Source organism: Microtus oregoni, unplaced genomic scaffold (assembly GCF_018167655.1).
Source record: "Microtus oregoni isolate MIOR12 unplaced genomic scaffold, Mior012 000001F_ref0000356, whole genome shotgun sequence".
Lineage (NCBI taxonomy): Eukaryota > Metazoa > Chordata > Mammalia > Rodentia > Cricetidae > Microtus > Microtus oregoni.
Window position 1 is genome coordinate 73,049,913 of NW_024543060.1, and position 20,563 is coordinate 73,070,475.

A 20,563-nucleotide genomic window follows, 5' to 3' on the forward strand; every position below is an offset into this window, starting at 1 on the left:
ATCATGCGTGTCATTTCTAGAGAGGATATGGTTGGCATCTTGGGTCTTAGAAACAGACCTAGTTTCTGAGAATGTTAATTTATGGGATTAGAGATAGCATAGTTCAGATTCATGTGGGAACATTTTTTTTTGCCACATTTATGAGTCCTGTCTTACTTTTTTTTTCTGTTTCTTAAAGTATGTTTCTTTTAGCGAAGCAATATAATATAAGCTCAATTTGGAATAATAATGCTGCTGTTAGTTGTAATTTAACTGTACAGATCATTTGTAAATGAGCGGCAACAAGTTTGCCCACTGGCAGCAGAATAGGGGCTGTGTGGGCTGACATCCAGGCTGAGGGGTAGTGAACAAAGTGGTAATGTGTGCCTGAGACAGATGGTAAAGGAAACAGCAGTAGTCGTTCATGATTTGAGGGCTGCCTCGGGATAGTGTAAGTTTGTTCAATTGCTCTCAGAGTCTTTGGATCCACCGAGTAGAGCTTTCAAGAGATAGTTTGGTTCATTCCTCAAAAATATATTCATCATCAGACCCCGGGAATGTTGGGAGGAGAGAGGTAGAGAGTTTTTCAGTGTTGCAGATGCAGGTGAAATAGATGTTCCTGTCCCCTGGGAGTCACAGGTCATTCCCATAGATGGGTTTCTGCACCCCCCCCATCAACTCTACAACTGTAATTAAAGAGACAAAATTTATCTGTGTACATTTTTTTTTTTGAAATTTGGTCTGAATCCTAAGGAAGTATATCAGTAAAATGACTGGGACCTAGAATGTTAAAACAGAATGTGCATGTGTGTGTGTGTGTGTGTGTGTGTGTGATGGATTTTGACTTATCTGCATGATCATTTTCATAATGCAGTTCTCTTCTTCCCACTTCCCTTTGATTCTCTTGCTATACTCTCTCATTTGTTGCTCCTCCCACTTCTCTCCTTCACTTTTCCCTATTAGTCCATTCATTCTAGTTCTTTTCTTCTTTGCTCTCTCCTTTCCTTATCTCTCTCTGTTATTAAATTGAAAACTTACACAATACATTCTGACCACTGTTTTCCCTCTCCTATCTCCTCTCAGATCTCTCCTAAACTCCCCCCACCCATCCAACACTGCTCCTTAGTCATGAGAAAAAATCAAAACTACTTTCATATTTCATTCTTTTTTTTATTGCGAAAAGAAGAATAAAAACATAAACAAAAAACAAGTTTCCACCTCCTCCCAGCCTCCCATTTCCCATCCCCTCCTCCCACCCTTCTCCCCCTCCTCCCACCCTTCTCCCCCTCCTCCCACCCTTCTCCCCCTCCCCCCACTCCTCTCCCCCCTCCCTCTCCAGTCCAAAGAGCAGTCCGGGTTCCCTGCCCTGTGGCAAGTCCTAGGTCCTCCCCCCTCCGTCCATATCTAGGAAGGTGAACATCCAAACTGGCTAGGCTCCCACAAAGCCAGCACATTAAGTAGGATCAAAACCCCCTGCCATTGTCCTTGGTGTCTCATCAGCCCTCATTGTTCGCCATGTTCAGAGAGTCCGGTTTTATCCCATGCTTTTTCGGTCACAGTCCAGCTGGCCTTGGTGAGCTCCCCGTAGATCAGCTCCACTGTCTCAGTGGGTGGATGTACGCCTCGTGGTCCCGAATTCTTTGCTCATGTTCTCCCTCCTTCTGCTCCTCCTTGGGACCTTGGGAGCTCAGTCCAGTGCTCCTGTGTGGGTCTCTGTCTCTAACTCTATCCATCACCAGATGAAGATTCTATGATGATATGCAAGATATTCGTCAGTATTGCTCTAGGATAGGGTCATTTCAGTTTCCCAATCCTCAGCTGCCCAAGGAACTAACTGGGAACCTCATCTTGGGCACTAGGGAGCCCCTCTAGGGTCAAGTCTCTTGCCCACCCTAAACTGGCTCCCTTAACTAAGAATTGTGGTTCCGTGCTCCCCTATCCACCTTTCCTTTATCCCAATTCTCCTGTTTCCCAGGTCCCCCCTCCTTCCCTTCTACCTTTTCTCTTCCCATCTCCCTTTACCCCCATCCCACCCCATCCCCAAGATCCCATAACCCCAGAAGCACAGACATTAAGGGCAACATTGAATAAATGGGACCTACTTAAACTGAGAAGCTTCTGTAAAGGAAAGGACATGGTCACTAAGACACAAAGGCAACCTACTGACTGGGAGAAGATTTTCACCAACCCCACAACAGACAAAGGTCTGATCTCCAAAATATATAGAGAACTCAAGAAACTAGACTTTAAAATGCTAATTAACCCAATTAAAAAATGGGGCACTGAACTGAACAGAGAATTCTCAACAGAAGAAGTTCAAATGGCCAAAAGACACTTAAGGTCGTGCTCATCTTCCTTAGCAATCAGGGAAATGCAAATCAAAACAACTTTGAGATATCATCTTACACCTGTCAGAATGGCTAAAGTCAAAACCACCAAGGATAACCTTTGCTGGAGAGGCTGTGGAGGAACGGGTACCCTCATCCATTGCTGGTGGGAATGCAATCTTGTGCAACCACTGTGGAAGTCAGTGTTTCGGTTTCTCAGGAAATTCGGGATCAACTTACCCCTGGACCCAGCAATACCACTCTTGGGAATATACCCAAGAGATGCTTTATCAAATGACAAAAGCATTTGTTCAACTATGTTCATAGCAGTATTATTTGTAATAGCCAGAACCTGGAAACAACCTAGATGCCCTTCAATGGAAGAATGGATGAAGAAAGTATGGAATATATACACGCTAGAGTACTACGCTGCGGTAAAAAACAATGACTTCTCGAATTTTGCATGCAAATGGATGGAAATAGAAAACACTATTCTGAGTGAGGTGTCCCAGACCCAAAAAGATGAATATGGGATGTACTCACTCATAATTGGTTTCTAGCCATAAATAAGGACCACGGAGTCTACAAGAGGTGAACCTAAAGAAGCTAAGTAAGAAGGTGAACCCAAGGAAAAACATATAGTTGTCCTCTTGGCTAAGGGAAGTAGATCATATTTCATTCTTATATCGATAAGAGTGGCTCATATCAATAAGACAAATGACAGCTCATGCTAGTAAGGATGTGGAGAAAGGAGAGCACTCACCTACTGCTGGTGGGAGTGCAAACTTGTTCTGTCACTATAGTATACCCATTATCCTTCCTCTGCAAATTTGTAACTATAAACATTGTTTAATGACTGTTTTGTACCCAAAAGATGGCTGTTCATGCGGACTGCCTGTGGTTACCACATGATCAGAACTTCTTGTTCCATGCGGATTAGAAAGATGTGGTTAGGTTTGAATACCTTTGGCTATGCTTGATCGGTGACGTCTCCAAGTGGACATTTTGGTTTCCTAAGCAAAATATAGAATTAACGAAAAATGAGTGTTGTGAATCTTGTTCCATGAGTCTAAGAAGACAAACAGAGAAATTTCTGTGAGAAAAGGTGTGTCAGCATTCTTTACTGTGCATGTATAATGCTAGGTAAGGAAGTGCATCTCAGCTACTCCAGATGTGCTTGAAAATGGGTAATTGCCAGGCAGTGGTGGCTCAAACCTTTAATCCCAGCACTTGGGAGGCAGAAGCAGGTGGATCTCTGTGAGTTCAGCCTGGTCTAAAAGAGCTAGTTCTAGGACAGGCTCCAAAGCTACAGAAAAATCCTATTGGAAAAAAAAAAGAAAGAAAGGAAGGAAGGAAGGAAGGAAGGGAAGGGAAGGAAATGGTTAATTGTTAAAATCAGAATATCCAAATAATTTTAAACTTTAAAATTCACTCCAACGGCTGGAAGTACTGTACACTGGATTTCTAATTGTCTAAAATGTTGTAATGACTATGATCATAGACTTATGAGTATTATTGTAGTTTTAAAACTTCAGAATTTTTATTTGTGATACTAAATGTGTTGTGGTTGTAAAAATGAATTACAATTTTTAGATGACAAGAGTTATCTGGAATTTTCTACCTGTCATTTTGTTTTAAAGTAGAGGGGCTTATATTGCTCATATGTGTAAACATCTGTCCTTGCACAGACCATGCCATCCACAGTGAATGTCTTATGCTCGTTTCCAGGTGAAGACCCTGAAACAAGAAGAATGCGCACAGTCAAGAACATAGCGGACCTGAGACAGAACTTGGAAGAGACCATGTCCAGTCTTCGTGGGACCCAGATAAGTCACAGGTACTAGAACTTCTACCTATCTTTGGAGGGATAAGGAAAAACTATAATGCAACAGTTGATTCCTCTTAGGATGCAGAGAAGAAATTTGGTGTTGTTTACTGTTTTCTTCCTCAGTACATGGCGATCAGTTTCATTAATCCTTAAGCTGAGAGATGTCAGGTACTTTACTCTTCTATCTTGTCTCCAATCGAACTTTGTTGTTAGTCTGAATTAGCTATTCAACAACAAATGTTTCTAGTGAGATTGCTAGAAGAGGGCTTCCCAGGGATCCACGCAAGCATGCCTGCAGCAGAATTCTTGCATGGGCCTGAGAATCTTTGTTTGTTTGGTTGGGTTTTTTTTTTTTTTGATTTTTTCGAGACAGGGTTTCTCGGTAGTTTTTGGTGCCTGTCCTGGAACTAGCTCTTGTAGACCCGGCTGGCCTCGAACTCACAGAGATCCGCCTGCCTCAGCCTCCCAAGTGCTGGGTTAAAGGCGTGCACCACCACCGCCCTGCTTCTGAGAATCTTAAGATGGGTGAAATTCTGCATTTTACTTTTCAAGAGTGAAACAATACTTGGTTAGTCTAAAATGTACTGGCAGCCTCTCTTTGGAAAGCAATCACTTTGAATCAGAGTGACTTCCTACATTTTGACATCTGCAGAGACGATTGGGATCATAAAATGAACCCGAGCACCATTCACATTCATAAGAGCGATGAGCTTCTAGCCAGAGTCACTCAACTCTAGCCTTTTCTGTCACCTTGAATCTTGGTCTTAGTGAACCAATGTCTAGTTAGCTCTTCATTTTTTTTTTTTTGACAGCACCCTGGAGACAACATTTGATACTACCGTGACAACTGAAGTAAATGGAAGGACCATCCCCAACCTGACAAGCCGACCTACTCCCATGACCTGGAGACTGGGTCAGGCATGTCCTCGTCTTCAGGCTGGAGATGCCCCCTCCATGGGCGCTGGATACCCTCGAAGCGGTACCAGCCGGTTCATCCACACAGACCCCTCCAGGTTCATGTATACAACACCTCTCCGCCGAGCCGCTGTCTCCCGTCTGGGAAACATGTCACAAACAGATATGAGCGAGAAAGCAAGCAGTGACCTGGACGTGTCTTCGGAAGTGGATGTTGGTGGGTACATGAGTGACGGAGACATCCTTGGGAAGAGTCTGAGAGCTGATGACATCAACAGTGGGTAAGTGGCCCTCAGGATGGCAAACATTATTGCCCAGGAGGGGTGTGTGAGGATATGTTAGCTGGGAAGGGGACATAGATGATACCTAGGTCATTAATACTCTGAGATGATTTATGATGTGTCAGGACCTCTTCTGCTCCTTTGTAGAAAGCAAAAATACTGAAGGTTTCTCTTTTTATATTTTTATTGAGCTCTACATTTTCTTCTCTACTCCCCTCCCTGCCTCTCCCCTCCCCGTTCAGCCCTCCACCAAGGTCCCCATGCTCCCAATTTACTCAGGAGATCTTGCCTTTTTCTACTTTTCATGTAGATTAAATCTATGTGAGTTTCTTTTAGTGTCCTCATTGTTGTCTAAATTCTCTGGGATTGTGGTTTTTAGGCTGGTTTTCTTTGCTTTATGTTTAAACACTGCTTATGAGTGAGTACATGTGATAATTGTCTTTCTGTGTCTGGGTTGCCTCACTCAAAATAATGTTTTCTAGCTCCATCTATTTTCCTTCAAAATTCAAAGATTCCTTTGATCAGTCATTAAGTTTTTCTGCTGTTTGTCTAGAGAAGTGGTTCTCAACCTGTAAGACACGACCCCTATGGGGTTCAATCAACTCTTTCACAAGGGTTGTCTGAAACCATTGAAAACATATTTACATTATGATTCACAAACTAGCAAACGTACAGTCATGAAGTAGCAATGAAAATAATGTTGCAATTGGAAGTAGCTACAGCATGAGACCCTGTATTAATGGGTCATAGCATTAGAAAGGGTGGGAAAGCCTGGTCTAGAGAATTAGATATGGCCTTAGTAGCTTTCATAATAGTCTTATGTGTTCCTAAGTAACAGATTTCATAGTTACTTAGGGTATGAGAAGGAGACAGGAGTTGTGACGAACTGCTTGTATTTCTGGTTTGGGTCTGGGTGGCTCACACTGCCGTGAGGAATAAGTACTTTGTGGCATTGTTCAATCAAGAGCTTCCAGTCTGATTGCAGGGGGAATCATTTCAGAGTCAAAGGGTTTTTGAAGTTTTGATTGCGTTTTGTGTGTTTCTGTTTTGTGTGTCTGTGTGTGGGCTCATGTGTGAAATGGTGAACATGTGGAGTTCACAGGACAACTCGCAGCGGTCGGTTATGTCCTCCCATCATGTGGGGACCAAGGATCTAAATTCGGGTTTGACAGCGGATGCCTTTACCCTTTGAGCTGTCTCTACAGTACCAGAGTTGATAGTTTAGATAGATTGATTTATTCTTTGTTGATGTTTTCAGACTTTAAAATAGTGTGATCTTTTCTTCTTTTTCCTATTACATTCCAAAAAATATAGTTTGTGATCTAAAATTCTTAAGGTGTTTGGGCAACACCTTGAACAACTTGGTTTAGGTATAGGATGATGAGCTTTGGAATCAATAGGACATTTCTGTTAAAACTAATCCTGGGCAGATGAGAATGCTTAGCAGGAAAAGCACCTTCCACCAAACTGTGGTGGATTTCAATGCGTGGTGTCTTGGTAAAGAAGAGAATATACCAGAGATTGTATTCTGATGTCCACACATATGCTATGAAATGTGCACACACACACACACACACACATACACACACAGAGGCAGAGAGAATTAATAAATACAATATGGGAAACCCCATGCTTGTACACTTGCAATTACAGTTTTGAGCACTCGGTTTTTTTTTAATGAGCTTACAGTATGCATGTATATTTATACACAAATCTACATATGTGCATAGATGCACATACACCCCCGAGTTCTGCCTATGATAGCTATTATAAACATCCCAACCCACCGAACAAGCCTTTATTTTCCGGACATCTAAATATGCTAGCTAATACTTCTTTTTATTTTGACAAGTCTCAAAAATCTTAAGCCTGCGGCAAAGAAGCTCATTTCTGTTTCGTGTCAGATGGTCCTGGTGTTTTCTCTCAATACATTTCACTTACTAATTTTCTCTTTCTCTCTCTGTGTGTGTGTGTGTGTGTTAACACATGTGATGGTACACATGTAGTTGTCAGAGGACAACTCATAGGAATCAGGTTTATTCCTGCCCCCAAAGTGAGTCCAGGTAACCCAAGTCAGGTTCTCAGGCTTCAGCAGCAAATGCAATCACTGAGTTATCTTGCAAGCTCTGTCCCTGATGTTTCTGATCATCACGTGAGGAATGTCAGCCCAAATTATTTAGAGAATTAGAATTTTGATAATTCTGCTCTTATCTAATCGGGTTTCCAATATCACCCTGATCATCACCATTAAATTGACAAACAGCAATGGTGATGAAGAAAGCACAGCGGGAGAATAATTTGTCTTCCTCAGCCCTGGATGTTTTGCAGTTCCTTTCCGCTTACACTCATGCCCAGAAGACCTTTAGAGCCACAGCTACCTGCAAGAGGCAAGGAAACATGGCTCAGCTGTGTGCCTTAGAGAACAAGGAAACTGTTTTGATAACAGCTGGCTGTCACCCCTACTGAGTTGCCTACTGAGGGAAAGCAATGTTTTCAGATCTTTTGTCTTACTTGACTTGTTTCCTTTTTCATTTGGAGCTCAATTCAGACTTCTGGTCTCTTTCATTTCGTCTCCACCAGTCTTTCATAGGAAGTCTATTATATGTGCATCAGTGATCTACATGTTTTATGAATGAAAATTGTATCAAATCTCACTGAAAGATATTGTTTTTCTCTTGCCTATGATTAGAAGAATCATTTTCTTATGATATATTATAATACATAATCATATTATAATTATAATTAGAGTTTGAAACTTCTTTTGTGACATAGCGTACATAGAGACTGACTTTTAAAATACAGCAGAGTTCTGTTCTCTGCAGGAAATGAGGCTGGTCTCAGCTAGAGGCTGATTGGAGAACAATGCGTGGAAAACCACTTTCCAGAGTATATAGTAAGCCACTGTTGCTATCTCAGTGTTGAATGGAAATGTGGAGGACATGAGATCAGAGGTGGTCCAAGAATGTTTTAATTTGATGTGAAAGCTATGGCTACACCTTATTGAAAAATAAAATGAATCACAGACTTGCTTGCTCTTCACAATTTTAAAAGCATGGTTTACTGATTAAAGGAACAAAAAGCTTAACAGGCAGTTATTGTTTAAATATTTAAAGAAATGCTTTATTTAGCTTTTCTGTGAATGCCATGAGGTCTGATGTAGGAGGTCCTTCTGTATTTATGTTGCTTTTATTGGTTAATGAATAAAGCTGCTTTGGCCTATGGCTGGAAGAGAGAGAGGGGGGGGGGAAAGGGGGGGAAGTCAAGGAGACACTATGTAGCTGCCCAAGAAGGAAGAAGTAACAAACCACGAGCCTTGTGGTTAAAATATAAAATAATAGAAATGGGTTAATTTAAGATGTAGGAGTTAGCTAGAAATACACCTGAGAAATCAGCCAAACAGTGTTGTAATTAATATAGTTTCTGTGTGATTATTTGGGTCTGGGCGGTTGGGAAACAAACAAACTGACTCTGTTTACAAGGTCATTGCAAATGAGAATGGAGCTGCATTTTCCATGTACTCTGAATAGGAATGATAAAATTACATAGTTGGTATTCTCAGAATTCAAAATTGGTTGAAGCATGCAGAGGCTTCCTTATCTCACACTTCTCCTTTTGAAATTACTTCACACACTCGGGAATGCGAAGCTGTCAGTAATTAGGAATTAGTCAGAGGAAGAACTCTTACTTATAATGAGTTGGAAAAGTACATTTATGAAGCAACAAAAGAAAATTTAAGAGAAAAGTTACATGTTTTAATTGAGTAGAAATTGACATTATCTTTAGATATCACAGTGAGAAATAGTTCTGAACAGGTGACCAAATTCCATTTAAGTCATTTGACCCAAACATGAAAGAAATGAAGAATTCTGAGGGACGAAACTAAAAATAGGAAGTGAAATACACTTTAGTCCCTTTGCTCCTCCCTCGATTCTCCTAATAACATGGGCTGAATGACATGGGCACAGCAACTGGAAGGCTCTAGAACCTGAGTGTGTCTTTCACGTGAACTCAACAAGTTTCCAACACTGACTCTGGTTTCATATTCAAGTTACCAGACACTTTATGTTAACACAGGAACTTGCATAGTACAAACACCAGCCAAACAGTCACTATGTACACAGTGCTATTCCATGATAGGCAATGCTCTTCCCCACCTACAGACCACACACACAAATGTATATATACTTGAATACATATATATACATAAATATATACATACACATATACATCATATACATATTTATATACATCATATATATGCATATAAAATACATATACACATACATTTATTTAACCTAGATAATAATGCCATAAGCAATTTCTTTTGGGGATATTTATATACCCCACGTGATTTTTATCATTGCTATCTCAATGTAACCAGAAGTAAGCTTATTACTGCTGTCATTTCCATTTTACAGTTTAAGACGTTGTCATATATAATTGGAATTCTTTCAGAGCCCACACAGCTAGTACCTTGCAGAACTATAGATAGAGCATCAAGTTCAACAGTATATCAATAAAAGTAAAAGTGGTAGGAACAAACCTCGAGATTTTAAAAGTAACCAAAAGCTAGGTGTTGTGTCTATAAATTTAGCACTCATGAAACTTAGGCAGAAGGATGCCATGAGATAGAGGTTACTCTGGATTACAGAGTCTAGGTTAGGTGGGAATGCAAGATGAGATTCTGTCTAGAAACGAACAAACAACTAAGCTACATATATTTACCCCACACAAAAATGCCATAAACAATTTCTTTTTGAAGATTAATTATTTTAATTAGCAGGCAAAGTAACTAGTTTTCTCATGACATTTTCGCACATATTTAGTTTTGGCTGGTTCCCTTCTGCACCCACCTTCACGCTATCTGTGACTCTGTGCCTACCCCATTGCAGGTGTACAATTCATTCTATTTTCATGTCTCATGTATTTTATTATTCTCCCCACACCACTTTTTTTTGGTCAGTTCTTGTGGTTACTTCCTGTGCTACTGGAGTCCACTTAAGAAAATTTTTACCTATTCCTGTAATTTGAAGGCTTTCTTTATTTTCTCCTCTAGCCATTTCAACATTTAAGGTTTTACATTTATTTACTTAGTCTGTGTTTGTGTGTTGTGTATATGGTTGTGTGTGTGTTCACATGTGTCTGTGTGCCTGTATCTGTATGTGTTTGTGTGTACGCACATGTGTATGTGTTTGTGTTTGTGTGTGTGTGTGTGTGTGTGTGTGTGTGTACCTGTGGGTTCATGTCTACTGCCTTGGTATATGTAGTAGCGTGGAGCTCAGAGGACAGACAGCTTTTTCTCCTGCCATCTTGGATACCAGCTTTTCAAGTTTATCAGCATGCAGTTTTCCCAAGTGAGCCATCATTGGGCCCATATTTTTGTTTTAAATTAAAGTCTTCGATCCATTTTGAGTTGATTATTGTACAGGGTGAGTAATATCAATGTAATTCCATTCTTCCTCTAGTAGCTATTCAAGTTTTTAATTGTTTTGCATTTTCACTAGTTGCTTGAGAATTTCATGCGACATGATTTGATCATACCCCTACTCCCTTTCCCACTCTGCTTTATCCTTCCTCCTACATCACCCACCCAACTTTTTGTTCATTTGTTAGAAAATGTTCCAAGAGCATTTTTCATGTTCATTACTGTTGTATTTGCTATAGCTAGAAAATGCAATCAGTCTATAAATGAAATGTGTTATATATATATATGATGGGACATTTAGCTATTAAAATTATGAACTTTATAGGTAAATGGATGGAATTGGAAATATACTTATATATTACATATGTATGTGTGTATATGTTTATACAGATGTAACCCAGCTTGTATATATATTCCAGCTTTAAACCTTTAGGTTGTGTATTTAACTTGAGGTACCAGCAGGGTCCGGAAACTAGAAAAAGGGACATGAGGGGGAAGAATGCCAACAGAGAGGGTGCTATTAAATGTTATAGTATCTGTGTTCTTCATTTAAAATGGCGATACCTTTGTTGATATACTTATGACTTAACATAGGTCCTGATGGGACAGTGGTGGCACATGCCTTTAATCCTGGCACTTGGGAGGCAGAGGCAGGTAGATCTCTTAGTTTGTGGCCAGCCTGGTCTGCAGAATGAGTTCCAGGGCAGTCAGGGCTACACAGAGAAACCCTGTCAAAAAAAATTTTTTTTAAAGGTTACTGACTTTTTATAGTAAAGAATATTGATTTTTAAGTAAGTTTTTACTTCTTTCTGTTGAGAGTATTTATATATTTTGTAGAGTTTGTTTCAAGTATTCACAGTTCGGTAGGTCTATTAAGTCATGTAGATAAGGTCATTGAATTTTCTCTTGATAATGTCATGTTGGCAAATCCTTTTAGGTACATGACAGACGGCGGGCTCAGCCTCTATAGCAGAAGTCTGAACCGAGTACCAGACACAGCAGTTTCCAGGGATGTCATCCAGCGAGGGGTTCATGACGTGACAGTGGATGCTGACAGGTAATGCTATCAGCATAGAAGATGCTGACGTGCATGAAGTCATTCCATCTATTAGGTCACAAGGGTTTTGCTCTATAAACTCTAACTTCTACTTTGCAATATTTTCAAAACAAAGGCAGTTTCATTTGCTAGAACATTGTCGGTAATGCTGACACAACATATTCTTGATAGAAAGTATTTAAAATTTCAGTTGCTATAAGAGAAAACTTAGAAGCAGCATAAATTAATTTTCCTAATTTGAAAAAAAAAGAACCCACGTTGTTAATGTTTATCCATCAGTTCAGATGCACTTAGATTTACCTGGAGGCTAATTATACAACTATAAACATGCATTTCAAACCATCAATTACAATAGGTACAATAAGCTCGATACTTCTCTTGAGAGTACTTTGAAGACATGCTGCTCTTGCTTTAGGCTAACGTCTTGTTCTCTTTTAGCTCCAGTTCCTTAAGGAGGGTGTGTGTGTGTGTGTGTGTGTGTGTGGGCGCGCGTGCGCCTGTTTCAGACATAGTCTGTTTTACCGGAACTTTTCAGATGACTTTTCTCAGAATCATCATTATTTGAGATCCATGTCTTTGTCAACTAACATAAAATATATTTCTGGAACTGATTTATTTAGTGTTTCACTCCAAACTTTCATTTTACTGAACAAGAAGGCAATTGCTCTTTTCTTTTCTTTTTGTTTTGTTTTGTTTTAAGACAGGGTTTCTCTGTAGCTTAGGAGCCCGTCCTGGAACTAGCTCTGTAGACCAGGCTAGCCTTGAACTCACAGAGATCCACTGTTTCTGCCTCTCGTGTGCTGGGATCAAAAGTGTATGCCACCACCGCCTGGCTGGCGTTGCACATTTCTATAAGTAATATGAATATATGGAAGAGTTTTTTAATTGCTCATTGATGATAAAGACAACATCTTAAAACTTAAGATAGTCACATTGTGAAATAAGAGTGTGTCCATCTAGTGTACTTTTTATAGTTCTACCCAAAAGGGAGGTAGTGAATTCTTCTGACTCATTCTATATTAATACCTTATCAATCATGTCTGGTTCATTCTACATTAATACCTTATAAATCGTGTCAACCAGAAGAGCAATCTCAGCTCTCATCCTTCTGCACTCGTTAGCCCAGTCTTGAGTCTCTCTATGTGTATGTGTGCACACATATCTTTGTGGGTGCATGTGGAGCATGTAACTATGTGTGGAAACATTTCTCTCCTCTGCACTCTGAATTCACAGACATTTCTGGTCACTGACTATTACAGCAGCTTTATCCCTAACCCCTGTTATTTTTTTCCATCCTTCAAACAATGTAGACTAATTTTTAACTGAGAGCATTGACTTGCTGCTCCTTGCCTGTGTATTCTTTGCTACACCGTTGGCCTTTTTGCCTACAGTTTCAGCTCAAGGTCACATTATTGGGGAAGTACGCTTCTTCCTAAACACATTCTGTCTTTATCCATCAGTACAAATGATGTCACGATCACCATGCATTGAGGCATTAACAAAAGCTTGTTTTAGTGAATGAACATAAGTAATCTATTCGTTTAGTGTATGTAGTCCGTCAGGCTGACAAAAGGGCCCTCACTGTAAGGTAAGCAAATAAATTGAGGCAAGAAATAAGGAGGTAGAGTATCAGGTCTAGTCATTTAAGTAGTAAATGATAAGATTTTTTTTCTCATTTTAATTCATTTCTAAGTGTCAAAACAAAAACACATGCTATCATTGTGTTTTTAAATGAATTCTCTTGAGCCAATGTAAGAGATACAACTGGTGATGATGGCACCGCAGAATGTGATGTCATCAGGTGGGAGAAGCATCTCACTAGGCAGAACTGTGAAAACCTATTCTCTCAGTCTCCCAGTTAATTTTAATACAAACAGCACAAATCTAAGGTCATTGCCCCAACCTGAGCACTTCTGAGAAGAGCTGGCCTCAAGCTTGCCTAGGGCTTGTAATTTGGTAGTAATTAAAATGTGTGAAATTGCTATGTTCACAAACACTATGCACACTGAAATCACATTTGAATTTCTATGCAGAATGAGAAACCAAGCCCTTAATATGCATCCTTGACATTTGAAGAATAAATAAAGAGGATAAAACTATTGAGGAGGTAAATTCAGTTCTAATGTAGAGTGAAGGACCATGAGAGTCACTGAAACATCGGAAATGGAATAGGACATAACAGACGGCAGTGCCAGATACTGTGAACAAATGACTCCAGCATTTGCTTCTTACCAGTCATTATATCTAACCTAGTTTCCCTGAAGTGGTAAAGGGAAGTGCCAGGTGATGGAAACAGGAAAATTAAGTGGGAAGCAATAAGGTCAAAACAGCAAGGGGAAGGTTGAAGCTCATGCAAACAGGAGTGAGGACAAGGGCCAAATCAAAGTAAATATGATTGCTGAGCTGCTCTGCTGTATCGCAGAGATTAATTTTGCTGCCTCTTCCTCACTGGAAATCATCTTAATAGAGGAAAGATTTATTTTGGTTCATGATTTCAGAGTGTGCCTTCTATCTTGGCAAGAAAAGCATAACATAGCAGTTCATTATGGCCAGAAGGAAATAGCAGGGACAGAGGAAACGACCTGGGAAAGGAACGGCACTGAGAGATGTGCCTCCCACCCCTCAGTTGTTTTCTTTAAAAGGCCCCATAGTCTTCTCACAACAGCCTTGGTGTAGAAGGTTCTTCTGTTCATGTGCTACTTTCCTTGGTTAATTAATAAGGTGGCACACGCCTTTAATCCCAGCACTCAGGAGGCAGAGGCAGGCAGATCTCTGTGAGTTCGAGACCAGCTTGGTCTACAAGAGCTAGTTCCAGGACAGGCTCCAAAACCACAAAGAAACCCTGTCTCGAAAAACCAAAAAAAAAAAAAAAAAAAAAAAAAACTTCTTTGGGCCGGATAGGGCAGAACTTAGGTGTGTAGAGAAGACAGAACTGTATGCTGGGAAGAAGGGCAGAGTGGGAGACACCATGGATCTTCTGCCTGAGACGGATGCTGGTTAGAATCTTGCCGGTAAGCCACAGTCATGTGGCGATACACAGATGAATAGAAATGGGTTAAATTAAGATGTAAGAATTAGCCAATAAGAAGTTAGAGCTAATGGCCAAGGAGTGTTTTAATTAATATAGTTTCTGTGTGGTTATTTCAAGTGTAAGCTAGCTGGGCAGCCAGGACAAACAAGGGGCCCACCTTGCAGCACTGCCTTGCAGTGGTATCATATAAATCCACAAATGAATTAGATCATGTAGGTATGAGACCAGAGCTCTGTAGATCTAAGTTCCTGTGGAAAAGCTCTCAAAGGCATATCCACACGTGTACTTCATAATGCATTGCTCCTTAATCCAATCAGACTGACAGTGATAATTAACCATCATATATGTGCAAGGATCTGAACTTGCATAATAAATTTCTAGACAAATGAGGAAAGCATTTTTCAACCTATGATTGTGGCCTTTGAGGGTTGCATATCAGATAGCAAGAATATCAGATATTTCCATTATGATTCATAACAGTAACAAAATTGTAATTATGAAGTAGCATAATTTTATGCCTGGAGATCACTTCAACATGAGGAAGTATATTAAAGGGGCATAGCATTATAAGTTTGAGATCCATTGAACTAGGGGTGGATTTCATATGTAGGATACTAAAATAATTTGGAAAGAGATTATATATATTCTTTAGATTTGATGCCTATCCTCCTCCTCTTGATATTTAGATGTGTGGTCTTGGAAACACATTAGATTGTGAGAGTATAATCTTTATAAATGAATTTATTTCCCTAGAAAATAAGTCTCCAGAGAGCTAATGATTTCTCTCAATGTCAAGTTATAACCAAATAAATAAATAGATAGATAAATAAGTAAGTAAGTAAGTAAATAAATAAATAAATAAATAAATCTCTATCTGTGACAGGAAGCAGAAACTCACCAGACATCATATCTGCTGCTGTCTAAAGTATTCTGGTCTTCTAGCCTCTACAATTGAGAAACAAACTGATGCCATTTCAAAGCCACTAAGTCCATAGAATTTTGTTGTGGATGTCTGGACAGACAAGCAAGGTGTAGCTTTTGAGAGAAGTAGTTCAAAAGAACTCCATCTAAAACAGAAAAGGTGCTGTCAACATTAGTACAGAAGGGTGAAAAAATACCTGCGGTTTCTAAATCTGTTCCTCTGTAGAAACTCAATTGCTACTGAAATTGAGGTTGTAGTCCTGAGAAATCAGTCCAAATTTACAATTATGGCTGAACGTTAATGAAAGTACTACAGATAAAACCTTTCTAGAGAGATAGAGAAAGCATAATTAAAATGCTATCAACTTCACTGGGATCAAAATCAGGAGACAAAAGTTATCCACTTTCATTGGATATGTGAGCAAGTTTTAGTAAATATACACAAACAAACACTGCTCATAACCAACCATAGAACATTCCCCGTACCCCAGAATTATCCCCAATGTCTATTGCCAATCGATAATCAGATACTCAATCATCACCAGCAACACTTGTGCTTTAGCCTATGGAACTGCCTTTTCTGTATCCTTTACATGAATGGGTTCCTACAGTCTGCAGCCTGATGTTTCTTTCCCAAAGTATGCTTCTGAGATTCAAGAACGAAGCATATCTCACTAGTTTATTCTTTACTGTCAAGTGTTATATCATTGAGTGGATATTGATAGTATTGTGTGTTATTGGTTCATCAGTTTGTGGGCAATTTAATTATTCCCATATTCCAACTATTTAGAATAATGGTGCTATAAACATTCATGTGTAACTCTGTGTTGGGGTATGTGTTTTATTTTCCCTGGTTGATATCTAGATATTTAATGTTTAGATCTTATGACAAATTTGTTTAACTTTTTAAAATTATTGCCTGTCTTCCAAATTGCCACATAGCACCATTCCTGTAAGCAAAGTATGATAATTCCAGTTTTGTCTTATAAGTATTATACATATGTACGTGTATAAATATATGACTCCTTTGTTGAAACCTTCATTTCAATCTTTTGGGAGCTGGAATTGAGATATCCTCTAGTTAGTGACTTTTAACACCTTTTAACAGTATAATTTTGGATGCAATTCATTAACAAGGGTGATAACATGAGTTAATAATATTTTATACCTTGTTTTAAGGATATGAAGCACAAAATATTAAATTTGGATGTTTGCACTTTATTCTTTTCAGTACTAGAATACTTGACATAACTTGTGATTAGGCAGATAACACTTGAAGCAATTAGTTTATAGTAAATTCAAGAGTGGACATGATTTCTGATGTCTTACTTGGTGGCTTGTGTAGAAGAGCAGAGAAAGTACATTTTCCCAGAATTGACAACTGGCTGGTTGACTCTAATAAGATTTGCTCTTGTTTTTGGTTTTTGCTTGTCTAGTTGGTTGGTTGGTTGGTTGAGTTTTGAGATGGAATCTTGGATTATAGCCTAAATTAGCCTTGGATTTCCTTAGCCTGTCTCAGACACTCTGGGTTATTGAGATTTCAGGCATATGCCACTATTTGTGACTCATTATAAATGTGTGTGTGTGTGTGTGTGTGTGTGTGTGTGTGAAATGATGAAGATTGAAATTATAATTATTCTTGCATATGATAAAGATTGGATACAAGCTGAGTTGAGATGGAGGTGAAGCACAGGATGTTGCTAAACCATGAGACAAATGTTTCCAAAATCCAGTGGGAGTTTAGAAGTCCTTGGGGATGTCTTATGAAAGGATGGAAATGAGGAGGCTGTTCTTCATACAGAGAAAAAAGAAGCAGATAGTCACACCAGGTGTCTAAACCTACCATTGTTCATTGACATTGCAAAGAGACTCACAGAACATTGTCATAACTGCGTGGGGAAGCGTGCATGAGAGGGGGAAGCCTTTGCTGTTCCCATACCTGCTCCACACAGAAAAAAAAAATAAAGTCAACATTTCTCCTAAGAGGGCAAGCAAATATTTTCTGGCTCAGATTCGTTATGTTTGCCTTTTGTCTACATACACTATAATGACTCGCTCTATTCTGTGTTGGTTTGCTCTGGTGTAATCACAGAAACAGTATAGTCCCATACCTTCAGTATTTCCTTCATTAGCTTATTAGCTTTCAATAGTAATTAAAAGCAAATAAAAAAGTAATAGGCTGAGGTGAAAATAGATAAAGTAAATGTCATTACTTAATTTTATAATCAAATGGCCTGCCATTTTGCTCATAGACCTTGCCTCTAAATAAAGAGAGCTAAATGGAAAATATTAGGGACCTGTAACAACTATTGTTTGATATCCTTTTATCCTCCCTTTTCTACTCTGCTCACATATCAGGCCTATGTGTTGATGATGAACTTCCCCTCACCCAATAATGAGGGCTGGCTGATCCCATAGTGAATAAACATATAAGCTTCATGGGAGGCAGAACTCCTAAAGTCAGATCATACCACACATGCACTGAGATACTGTACTCAGAAGTCTTGACTTTAGAAGGTCACTGGAATGAAGATTGTGAAAATCTTAAATGCTGTTGATTCAAAATATACACTTACAGTGCAACCATCCCAGCTCATAGACATGCTTTAATTGGAATTTCCTTCAATATCTTTCAGAATAAAAGAACAAATATACAAATGTTATAAATGCTACGTGATCTCTTTGAAAAACTTGTTGGGCAGGCTATATATAGTTTATTAAGGGTAGTACTGTAAGTGTAATTGTAAGTCTAGTATTTTGGAAGTTTGGAGGGTGAGGGAGGATAGTTAGGAATTAGAGACCAGACTCTGTTATTTGCCCATTTTAAGGTCTCCTGGACTAAACAATAAAACCCATCTCAAAACTCTCTTAATATTAAGATTGGGCAAAATATAACTTTGTCTTTTTGTAATGGTTTTCTCAATAAAAGTCATAGTCTTGGAACTCTAGTTTATATAGGATTCTTCACTGTATGTTTGCAATATGATTTATTGCTGAACCTTTGGAAAATGGTAATGATGAGAATAGAAGAAAGATAGGAGTCAAGGTTATTATAATGAAAATAGCACAGAAGAACCAGTTTGTACATGGGTTATATTGTTAAAATACATTATTTTATCTTGCAACAGCTCCATGATAGCTTTTATTATTACCTTTTAGTAACACTAAATGTTCATCATAATAAGAGTAAATCCTTCTAAAAAAGAGTTTCCAGATCAAGTAATTTGCCTGAAGAATTTGTTAATAAACCATGAGAACTTATTTGAACCCAGTTCCTGTATTTTTACTGTTATTTAAAATAATAAATTAGATTAAGATTATCATGTCTTAATGGTAGTTTCTGATTTTTCTGAAAACTTTTTCTGTTATTCTAAATATATCTGTTTAGAATATGAACAGACTTTTTAGTTCCGCTCCAGAAATGAAAAATTAAATGTGGGTCAGCTCAGTATATGAATATATTCTACTTCTACTGCAAACTGTCAATAGATGTAAAAACACATGAGACCCAATGTGCTTGTTCTGGAGTTGTTGAAGGCAGTGGTCCTCATCCTGTGGATCATGACCCCTTTGGAGTCAAAAGACCCTTTCACAGGGGTTACTTGAGATCATCAGAAAACACAAATATGTATATTATGATTAACTACAGTAGAAAAATTAGAGTTATATAGTAGCAATCAAAATAATTTTATAGTTGAGGGTCACCACAACATGAGGAACTCTAACTATTAAAGGGTCACAGACCTGGAAGGTTGGGAAGCACTGATCTAAGGAATGTCTACTCTATTGATGCCAGTAAAGCAAGTTAGAGATTTCTGTTCTTTGTCATAATACTGGAAATTGTTTTGAGACAAGGATTGCCTATATTGCCTGAGCTAGCCTCAAACTTCCCATTTTTGCCACCATAGCACTGAGAATGCAGGTTTGTGCTTCTGTGCCTATGCATTTAGAGCTGTTATTGACGTTGAATAACTAACTGTAGAAATAGCTTTAGGCTTTAAAGAAGAAGGAGTAAAGTGAGGAGAAGTGACTTCTTGTGTACAAAGATAAATCCTTACAGAGAGCTTACAAGAATGGAAAAGCAACTTGGACCTTTAATACTATAGGAATTTTTTAGATGAAAAGCAATAAAACTGGAGAGATTATGTTGCCTAATTTAATTGTATAGCTTTATTTAATAAATTCCATGAATATGTGAAACTCTTTTCTTTTAAGAATTGGGGAGGGGGGTAAATTCCTTTTTTAATGGGCTAACTAATGGGTTGAGGCACCAATCTAGAATCATTAAGTGGAGGGCTTCTGGCTAGTACCTGATAAAGCCTGTGGCATTTTCGCCGTGACTCTACAGAGCGTGTGGCCACGGTTTATTTATTGGTGTCATCTGTCCTCCATTTGTATTATTGCTTGACTTAATTTGTTTTTGAAACGGTTATTTGCAGTAAGCTGCCGTGTTTATTGTCAGCATGCACAGAACGTCCATATGGTTTCTCAGATAAATTGTAAAGGGAAGCGTTTTCATTAAAGATGAGTGCTTACTCTTCTGAGAGATGTTGGTGGTTTTGTTCCTATAAAAATTTCCATGTAAGTATTGAAGAAAATTAGCATTTATAAAAGTTCAAAAGGAAATATAAAAATAGCCCATTTTTCTCCCCATCGTAAGGACAACCAAAGTTGTTTTGAAATACTTCTCTTGGGCTTGCCCACTGTCTCTAGTTACATAGTTTAGATATACATACATGCATGCATACACACAAACAATATATGGATTGATTGTCTTTTTATTAATTAATGAATTAATT

General features: G+C 38.7%; 1 protein-coding gene across 6 annotated transcripts in view; it reads left to right on the forward strand.

The window, feature by feature from the left end:
• Nav3 (neuron navigator 3) overlaps positions 1 to 20,563 on the forward strand; it is a 709,344-nt gene that overhangs the window by 572,504 nt on the left and 116,277 nt on the right. For all 6 annotated transcript variants that reach the window (XM_041665541.1, XM_041665547.1, XM_041665565.1 and 3 more), the window contains 3 exons: positions 4,035 to 4,143; positions 4,947 to 5,330; positions 11,693 to 11,812. In XM_041665541.1, the coding sequence (XP_041521475.1) occupies positions 4,035 to 4,143; positions 4,947 to 5,330; positions 11,693 to 11,812 (613 nt within the window). The remainder of the gene's footprint in view (positions 1 to 4,034; positions 4,144 to 4,946; positions 5,331 to 11,692; positions 11,813 to 20,563) is intronic.